The sequence below is a fragment of the Nanorana parkeri genome, unplaced genomic scaffold, assembly GCF_000935625.1.
Source record: "Nanorana parkeri isolate BGI_ZX_2015 unplaced genomic scaffold, ASM93562v1 scaffold890, whole genome shotgun sequence".
In the NCBI taxonomy this organism is placed as follows: Eukaryota; Metazoa; Chordata; class Amphibia; order Anura; family Dicroglossidae; genus Nanorana; species Nanorana parkeri.
In genome coordinates this window covers 895,553-906,064 of record NW_017307158.1, presented here as the reverse complement: position 1 = coordinate 906,064, position 10,512 = coordinate 895,553, and the positions used below count along the sequence as shown (strand labels likewise).

At 49.0% G+C, this 10,512-nt stretch overlaps 1 protein-coding gene across 4 annotated transcripts in view; it reads right to left on the bottom strand.

Moving 5' to 3' along the window:
* MINK1 (misshapen like kinase 1) overlaps nt 1-10,512 on the bottom strand; it is a 102,665-nt gene that overhangs the window by 60,473 nt on the left and 31,680 nt on the right. For all 4 annotated transcript variants that reach the window (XM_018565825.1, XM_018565826.1, XM_018565827.1 and 1 more), the window contains exons 2-3: nt 3,010-3,075; nt 391-447 (exon numbers count right to left, since the gene is read on the bottom strand). In XM_018565825.1, the coding sequence (XP_018421327.1) occupies nt 391-447; nt 3,010-3,075 (123 nt within the window). The remainder of the gene's footprint in view (nt 1-390; nt 448-3,009; nt 3,076-10,512) is intronic.

Sequence of the window (10,512 nt, the reverse complement as noted above, 5' to 3'; positions counted from 1 at the left end):
GGGGGGGTTCATATATTGCCTAGTGGAAGGGAGGATTGGAGAGGGCTCATATTTTGCCTGGAGCCGGGTTTTAAAGAAGAACTCCAGATGGTTGGTTCTTGCATCACCTGGTGCCCAAATAGTTAACAGATTTACAGTTTTGACAACAGCCGCTTGCCGTAGAGGGGCTATCAAGATGCCCAGAACCTATGTACGTCAGAGCCGCGCCGGAAAATTGGAACAATATAGTTTACAGGTCTTGTATAATAGGTTCCACACAGGAAAATTCCAGCTGTCCCTTCTGGCAAAGACAAGTCGTCTGGAATATACGCAGCCAGAACCAAATGACACTGGAAGGCGCTTTCATTCCACATGCAGCACAAGCGGTTACATAAATAATCTTCTTCTTACCTCAGTCACGTCCATGACCTTGATGGCGGCGAGTTGTCCCGTCTTGACATGACGGCCCTAAGAGAAAACATAAGAAAAGACATTGGTAATAATCACGCAGTAAAATCCTCTCTCTGACATTTGTGCGGCGCATATATTCCGGGTTTCAAAGCCCTGGATCAAAAAAAAAAAAAGGAGGACCTGTACTGTGGAAGCTGTGACCAAAAAAAAGTAAGCAGAGGACAAAGGACTTGTCACCAGTATTGTCTAAAGGCTCCCTGTAGCTGATCTTTCCCCATTACAGACCTACCATATGGAGGAAACGCAGATCTACAGAAGGTATGCAGAAGCAGCAGGGAGATCCTAGCACTGCAGGCGTTCAGGTACCCCTTCCTCTCCAGCAAACAGAACTGTGAGAAGCACAATGGTGACATCACCAAATCGGACCCACAATCTCCTGAGACTAGCAGTCTTCCCCTTCTGTCTGTATCACCCTGCAGGAGGACAGACTCATAGCTCCCTTCTATGTATCACCCTGCAGGAGGAGGACAGACTCATAGCTCCCTTCTATGTATCACCCTGCAGGAGGAGGACAGACTCATAGCTCCCTTCTATGTATCACCCTGCAGGAGGAGGACAGACTCATAGCTCCCTTCTATGTATCACCCTGCAGGAGGAGGACAGACTCATAGCTCCCTTCTATGTATCACCCTGCAGGAGGAGGACAGACTCATAGCTCCCTTCTATGTATCACCCTGCAGGAGGAGGACAGACTCATAGCTCCCTTCTATGTATCACCCTGCAGGAGGAGGACAGACTCATAGCTCCCTTCTATGTATCACCCTGCAGGAGGAGGACAGACTCATAGCTCCCTTCTATGTATCACCCTGCAGGAGGAGGACAGACTCATAGCTCCCTTCTATGTATCACCCTGCAGGAGGAGGACAGACTCATAGCTCCCTTCTATGTATCACCCTGCAGGAGGAGGACAGACTCATAGCTCCCTTCTATGTATCACCCTGCAGGAGGAGGACAGACTCATAGCTCCCTTCTATGTATCACCCTGCAGGAGGAGGACAGACTCATAGCTCCCTTCTATGTATCACCCTGCAGGAGGAGGACAGACTCATAGCTCCCTTCTATGTATCACCCTGCAGGAGGAGGACAGACTCATAGCTCCCTTCTATGTATCACCCTGCAGGAGGAGGACAGACTCATAGCTCCCTTCTATGTATCACCCTGCAGGAGGAGGACAGACTCATAGCTCCCTTCTATGTATCACCCTGCAGGAGGAGGACAGACTCATAGCTCCCTTCTATGTATCACCCTGCAGGAGGAGGACAGACTCATAGCTCCCTTCTATGTATCACCCTGCAGGAGGAGGACAGACTCATAGCTCCCTTCTATGTATCACCCTGCAGGAGGAGGACAGACTCATAGCTCCCTTCTATGTATCACCCTGCAGGAGGAGGACAGACTCATAGCTCCCTTCTATGTATCACCCTGCAGGAGGAGGACAGACTCATAGCTCCCTTCTCTCTGTATCACCCTGCAGGAGGCGGGACAGAACATATCAGCAGTGATATAACAGCTACTGAAAGTAAAACAAAGCAAGGTTACACAATCTGCCTGTTGGGTTTTCAGGTTAGCAGGCAATGGGAGATGAAATGACAAGAATTAAATCAGTGCTATTCGAGTTTATGGCCTCACATTAGGCAGACGTCACCTACAAAGCAATGTTGGCCCTCCCACTGCAGGGAGATAAAAGTGAAGGTAAAATGCCAGTGAACAGCAGAGACGACTAATTCTGAACACCGTTCCCAGTTGCTATGGAAAGCTGCACCACTGCGCGACTCCCCCACTAATTCTTCTAATAACTCCCCCTCTGTTTCTGTCTCTCTCACCCACAATCCCCCCTCCTCTCTGCTCCCCGCTGCTCTCTGCGCCGTCTGCTTACTCGGCGTTTTCCTATGTGACTGCGGTCTCCGGGCTGGCAGTGCCAGGGTAACACTGCTGCTGCAACAGAGAGGCATTCACAAGAGAAATGACAAGCGGACACTGAGGCTGGAGTGCAGCTCTCCTCCATGATTCTGACAACGTGTGTACAAGCTGCCATCAGGAAAAACAAATCGGACGCAGAATGATAGAAAGTGCAGGGAAATAATGAGAAAATATGGAGGAGGGAGAGCCAGTGATGGAGGAGGAGAAAGGAGGGGGACGGGGGAGCACATACAATAAAACAAATATGAAGGAGGAAAGAACGGAGGGAGAGGAAGTGGAGTTGGAGAAGAGGGAAAGAGGATGGAAGGCAGAATGGGAGAGGAGAGAGTGCAAGGGAGGAAAAAGGGAAAGTGAAGAAAAAGGGAGAGAAAAGTAAAAAGGGAAGGGAGAGAGGGAAGGAAGGAAATGAGAGAAGGCAGGAAAGAGAAGGGAGAGCAAGGGAAGACTGCAAAGGGGAGGGACAGTGAGGTAGGAAGGCAAAGGGACAGCAAGGGAAGAGGGAAAAGGGAAGGGAGATCAAAGAGGGAAGGGAAAGGGAAGTGGAGTAAATCGAGGAAGGGAAGGCAAGGGAGAGGAAGGAAAAAAAAAAAGGAAGAGGGAGTTGCAGTAAGTCTGAGATTAGTGAAAAGGAGGTCTTACCTTATACACTTGGCCATATGTGCCATTCCCGACCACTTCAACCAGTTCAAAGATCCCAGCTGGATCCTGAAAGACACAAACATGTCACAGGTCAATTCATAAACTCTGCAAGGCAAGAAGCAGCAATCCCAACCAGTCAGATCCCATTGGTTGCTATGGGTTACTGCAACTTGCATCATTTCTTCTTAAAAAGGAAACAAATCTGTTTGGATCAATTTTATTTTAATACATTTTTGTGATGCTTTAGATCTTATTTTCACTCTATGTACTATATACAATCTTTATTTCAGAAACACACATTTACTACATGACAAACAATTCCCAGCGTACTACAGTTTAGCTAAAGCCGCAATCACGGTGCAGCACTAGTAGGCACAACGGCAGCCCCATGTACATATATATGTAAGCTAAAGATTCCCTTTACACTTCGCCCTCGTTCACACCTGAACTTTTTGTAGCGCGTTCTACGCTCGACGAACGCTCTACAAAACGCTCAAAAATATAAATCCCATTGTATTCAATGGTCTCGTTCCCCACCTTGGCGTATTTCCGCCCGTCCCTAACGCGCTACAAAACGGCCCACGCCTGAAAAGGTACAGGTACTACTTTGGGCCGTTTTGTTGCGCGTTTCCATTGGGATACAGCCAAGTAGCCTTCGTACTCGCGGTAAAAAAACCCACGACAGACGCGCATATGCAATACGCCTAGGTGTGAACGAGACCTTAGGCCTAAACTCAAACCGTTGGGAACGAGCCCATATAGGCGATCGGCGGGCTATGGACCCGCTGATCGCCTATATGTGAAACACCCGGTAACGGGTGTGTGCAACGGTCGGGTCATTTCTGCCCGTGCGTGCCCGCTAGGGGGCGCGCACGAGCAGAAAAAAATTGCCGTCTGGAGACGGCAACCCGCCAATGCTGCAGTGCCGTCCGTCCGTTTTTTTACTACGGGCGGACGGCAAGAGGTTAAAAGACTAGCGTGCGTGTGCAGAAACCTGACCGGATCTGCTCTACATTTGGTGTGAACAAGGCCTTACTCATAGTTTTAAAATAACAACAAAAGACACCTTTAGAAGTGTTTAGTAATGAGAATCTACAGACACATACTCCTACATCATTGCTGGCTTTGTATTCTTTGCAGACTGTATTTTTCTTTTCTTCCCCAGTCTTCTCACAGTGGCCATGTTTACTAAGGGCAGATTACTAGATCTATCACTTCCTGGATTACTGGGACATGTGACTAGGACATGTGACCATGCACATCATCTCAAGAGAGGAAAATGCCTTTCCCTGAGATCTCCTGAGAATACAGATTAGATTTTCCAGCAATGCTCTGCCGATGACAAGGCAATCCCAGTGTGCATTGCTATGTCAAACTGAAGTCATTTTGCCCCTTTCAAAGCAGGAAGTGAATGCTCTGCAAGTGTCAGTATTTCACATTCACAGCATTTTACACCTGACATGTCTAGGTTATTACTAATCATCATACAGTAGAGGGATGCATTGGTAGAATTTGATTTTTGAGTGTAAAAGGTCCCCTTTAAGATCTTTGAGAATGAATTACTTCACAGTAAACGCAGCTAGAGACAATTGAGGGCTCGGTTTAAAGCTATATAAATGTTTGAATGTCCATAGTCTGGGCACAGGGACACAAAGGGCTAATTCCACCTTGTTTTAAATTGTGAGAGTTTCACCGTACATTAAAAAAATACTTCTGTTTGGCAAAAGCTGCTCTTTAACGTTAAAGGAGAACTATGGAGTTAAGGCTTTCCCCAATAGTTCTCCTTAGGGTAACGGGAGGACGCAAACTAGCGTCCTCCCGTCACCCTAGGCTCAGTATACCGTGAGCTACAGCTCGTGGTATACAGAGAAGCCGCAGTATATCGCGAGCTGCTGCTCGCGGTTAACTGAGACGCCGCAGCTGAAGCGGGATCCCGACAATTATGCCGGGATCCGCCCAGCTGCGTGACTGACAGCTGGCTCTGCCTCTAGATAGGCAGAGCCAGCTGTCAGTCACGCAGCTGAGCGGATCCCGGCATAATTGTCGGGATCCCGCTTCAGCTGCGGCGTCTCAGTATAACGTGAGCAGCAGCTCGCGATATACTGCGGCTTCTCTGTAGCTCCCTATATACTGAGCTTAGGGTAACGGGAGGACACAAACTAGCGTCCTCCCGTCACCCTAGGCTCAGTATACCGTGAGCTACAGCTCGTGGTATACAGAGAAGCCGCAGTATATCGCGAGCTGCTGCTCGCGGTATACTGCGGCTTCTCTGTAGCTCCCTATATACTGAGCTTAGGGTAACGGGAGGACACAAACTAGCGTCCTCCCGTTACCCTAAGGAGAACTATTGGGGAAAGCCTTAACTCCATAGTTCTCCTTTAAGAAAAATGTTTCAACATCCACCAATTACCCTCCGGCATTGTTTATACAGAGGACGAGAATGCACCTCTCCAGTGTACTATACACAGATCAGCTGAGGGAGATGGACTGTGGATAACATTAAAGCTGATCCTGTCTGGCATAGTATATACAGATCATAAGACTTGGGTAGGAAGACGGATGTATGGCATTATGAGTCGCTCTCCAGCCGCTGGCACATATCCCATACTGCACTGCAGCACGGCTCTGCAGCTTTACAGCCATCAACCCTTCAGAAAGCGGCAGAGAACATTCACCGATGACACAATGGCCTATCGAGAGAGTGGCTATCAACACCCGCAAGTGTGGAGGGAGAAGGGGCTCCGTATCGCGGCAGGATATCCTGGAAGGTGAAATCCTTGCTGAAGATAGACGTGAGGGGAAGCCGTGGTCAGAGAGGAAGGAATGTTTATATCACAAGTGTGATTAGGAAGGTTTATGAAAAGCGGTTTCCTACTGCTGGCAATGCAACACACGTCAACTAAGACTTAAAGGGAACCCCCATTCTTGCTTAGCAACGGGTGCACTTGAGGGCTCATTCTCGGCAATGTGCAGGAAAACGTGTACATTGCCGCAGTGGAAAGCGGCGCACCGTGCCTGCATCAATAGACTCCAGCCCCATTCATTTCAACTGGCACACAAATGCTGCGGGACCTACAGTTTGGCATGTTGAGGTATCTTACAAAATTAATGCGCAACCCATAAAAAAGCATCTGCAAACGGGCCCTAAACAAGTCCCAAATCAAGTTACTATGCGTTGCACAAGCTTCATAAAGTCATTAAAAACCTTCCTTCCCCCCCCATGACTGAGCCAAATCCTCCTTAAGGGCGGGTTCACCCCATTTTCCGGAGCCAGATCTGGTCTGGAAAATGGTGTAAACTTGACCGCAGTTCCAGTGCATTCCGGCCAGGCAACATGAGACCTGCAGTATTCTTCTGGTCTGGTCTGCGCTGGTGTGAACAGAAGCTAGAAATAGCATAGGGATACATTAGGATGCATTTTGGGTCCGGAAACAATCTGGTCTGAAGATGATCTGGATGTGGTGTGAAGGGGCCCTTCATGGTTTCTCACATTTCCCTCCCAGGCACTGCTAACAATGGGAGGGGTTTAGCAACAGGACCAGTGCTGTCAATCCAGAAAGCAATGACTGGGACTAAATGTGACCAGGTGCTGAGAGGCTTGTGAATTAGAAGAGACAATGCTAATAGCCACACCCCCTGCAACATCTTCCCCGCCCACTTCAAGTGCAAGCAGACACAGACTACACGAGGATGACAACTCTGCTCTGAATTCAAGAGCAGTGCAGCATCGTTGTCACCCCATCACCAGAAGCTGCATTAGGTGGACTTCACTGGCAAGATCAAACAGGCATTTTTGAGACTTCACAGAACTGAGAACATTTTAAGTGCAGATAAATGTAAAATATAGTCCTGCAGCATTTATCTTTTTTTTTTTTAAGGTAGGCCATAGATCTGCTTTAAAGGAGAACTTTGGGGTCAGGGCTTTTCCCCATAGTTCTCCTCAGGGTAACGGGAGGACACAAACTAGCGTCCTCCCGTCACCCTAAGCTCAGTATATAGGGAGCTACAGCTCTCCATATACTGAGACGCCGCAACCAGAGCGGATCCCGACATCGATGTCTGCATCCGCCCAGCTGCGTGAGTGACAGCTGGCTCTGCCTATCTAGAGGCAGAGCCAGCTGTACCCGCCCTCTCCCCCGTCCGTTCCGAGGATCGGAGAGGGGGGAATCCAGCCCCTCCCCTGTCACGGCAGAGAGCTGTGACAGGATCGAGAAGTGAGCGAGCGCCGGTATGTGTTCGCTCACCTCCTGATCTACTGAGCCGACCTGTGACGGTCTCATTGTCACAGGTCGGCTAGAACTATGAGGTGAGTGAAAAGCACCCCCCCTCATAGTTCTCCTTTAATTCTTACCTGTCCTGCTGCCCATTCCCTCCGTTTGCATTTACAAACTGGTAATACCCACCCTAAAGCTTCTCCCCTAGTGAGTCTGGCCTACCACCACCTTTAACTAAGGCTGGGTTCACAGCTAGGCATATCGAATATGCGCGTTTGTCACACGTTTTTATTGCGATTCGCTGTAAAAAAAACGCACGTTTCCGAGGGCTACTTGGCTGTATCTCAATGGAAACGCGCGACAAAAACGCCCCAAATAAGCTCCTGTACTTCTTTGGGCGTAGGGTGTTTTGTAGCGCGTTCATACGGCCTGTAATACGCCCAGGTGTGAACCATACCCATAGGAAATAATGGGATTTCGGTGTTTGAGCGTTTTGAGGAGCGTAGGAACGCGCTACAAAACGCCCAGGTGTGAACCGGGCCTAACATAGAGGACAATAACACTGAAAGCCTGTTCACAATGTTCAGCCGTTGTGCAGACGGGACCAGGTGACAGCAAGAGCACACCTGGAGAGGTCAAGCCATAGAGGAACATTCCAGTCGGCCTCAGGCTATGTAAACAAAGGGCATGACCTTTCCAAGACTGATCTAATGCCACCCACTATACTACAGACAAGATGAGCGACAGGAGGGTCCCTCTACCAGGGCAATGCCCACACGGGGCGAGGCAGCAGGCTCCTTGTAATGACTGGTCTCTTGGTAGCACATACTCGCCTTTCTCCCTTCCAATACTAGCTAACAGAATACCCAGTACATCTGGGTACAGAGGATCATGTGACTCAATCCCCTTCCTCTCATTGTTGATTGGCCTGGCACTATCACATGGGGGTGGGAAGAGAGACCTTAGCCCTAAGCTATGACTAGAGTGCCTCAGAGTCCATTCAGAGTGACCAGAGTGGGTTTCTCTTTCCTCCAGAAAGCCAAGAGTAGCAGTGGAGGAACCAAGGAAAGGTAAGTGTCCCTGTGGGGGGGATTGAAGCAAGCCTCACATAGGTTCATTTTTTTTAAAGCAAACCTGGCTAACACATTTCTTAACACTAAGGTTTACCTTTCTGACCTTGTGTCATGTTACACCTGTATTTCGAGTTTAACATGAAATCCAAAAATGTCCCCAGCACACCAGTGGTCACTTCAAGCACCCGCCTGATATACAGGTACACTTTTTATTGGGTAAGGAGTGCAACAGGACACGCTTTCATGTAACATGAAACATGGCCACGTCCTCCGGCCCAGAATCGCAGGGTTCTGCTCCCCACAGGCACCTACATCTGATTTCAGTGAGGGTGCGAGTGGCTCCCCTCGTATGACCATGTAATTCATTCACATGTGATGGGCTGCGAATGAAAAGACTCCAAGTGCCATTTCGTATTTGCCAACGGAGCACAAGACAGATGCCCCTGCACTTGTAGTCCATTGATGACCTCCACCAGCCCCATAACCAAAAGGTCCGTACAGAGGGTCAGCGGAACAGTCTGTAGAAGCCGGAGCATTCCATCCACAATCTACTCTTCACGTGCAATGCTGCGGGCGCTCCAGTGCAAACAACTAATAACTGGACATTTGATTGATGTGGATGCATTTAATCATTTTCTGCAAAAATTAGGCTAGATTCGCCTTTAGTCCCCGTTCACACTAGTGATGCACCCATACTAGTATCGGTGCCAAGTGTTTGAGCGAGGACTCGCCCCAAATGCTCCGATACCTAGCCCGATACTTGAGCTTCCGGGATCAGGAAGCCGGGCAGCGAGTCATTACACGCTGCCCGGCTCGTAATGACGTGGCACCCGGCTTCCCGATTGTCCGGGAAGCCGGCTTCATGCTCCCTTGTCACCTCGTGATGAGGGAGCATGGAACCGGCTTCCTGGCCAATCAGGAAGCCTCGTCATTAAACGGTGCCCGGCTTCCCAATTGGCCAGAAAGCCAGGTCCATGCTTTCTCGTCACCAAGTGACGAGAAGCATGAAGACGGTTTCCCTGCTAAATCGGGAAGCCGGGTGGCGAGTCATTACATGCTGCCCAGCTAATAAGGGAGCCAGGTGGCTTCCTTAATGGAACTTCTGGTATCGGCGAGTACCAAAAAAAATATTACTCGTAACCGGGAAAAAAGTATCGGTGCATCCCTAGTTCACACCAAGCATTTTGTAGCCCGGAGTTACAAAACACTGAACACAAGGAATCCCATCGTTTTCTATGGCCCCTGTTCACACCTGAGCGTTGTCACCTGTAGCTAAACACCTGTCGCTGGAAAAAGCACACGGGCTACTTTTCTGCAGATATCTACACTTTTGGCCCCATAGACGTCAACAGAAAGGCCTGGAAACATACGACATGCGTTTTAATGCATTTGTCTATGAAGAGCCAGTCTTACTCTGCAAAAAAAACAAAAAACGGGGGAACAAAATGGAGGACAGCGCAAGCTGAAAAACGTGCGACTAAAACCTTTGGAAAAATGCTTTAAAAAAATGCTTGACGAAGAGGTTTCGCCGTGCATTAAAAATGCTCAAAATGACCTGAAACACGGACGCTTAGTCCCAGGACACACCTAGGCGTTCCATAAACGTGCGCTAAACTCAGGAAAAAAAGATGCATGCTTTGACAATCGTCCACAGAACACTTCTAAATCGTGCAACATGCTTGTGTTTATGGCACCCCAAACACGGCCGGGTAAATGCAGTTTTCCCGCGCATGCAGAAAAAAACCCAGTGGGGTGCATATGGCAGAATTTGCTACATGAGCGTGCATGAAACCACTGAAAAAAAATGAGCGACGCAGGGCAAACGCTCATGAACTTCCTGCTATACTCAGGTGTGAACGGGAACTTAAGCTCCACCAACTGCGCCTCAGAGGGGCTACGTCAGAGGGAGAAAATGCCTAAAAGGTAGCAGACGACATCTTGTGGTGTACGCTCTTGGGTAGAATATTTACTGCTTATAACTGAGAAAGGAGTCATCCTAAATCTGGTTGGTGGCTGTGGGAAAAATGATTCTTAGTACCGACATCATAAGGCTAGGTTCACACCTAGGCGACACCTCACCGCGCGGCAATCGTGCACGATTCCGCGCAGTCAGGAGTCGCCAAGGTGTGTACCGCCTGCATTGTACAGGACCGCGCGTCCCAGGTGTAGTGCAGGTTTGAACCTAGCCTAATACATCTGTCCCAGGGATAGTATGG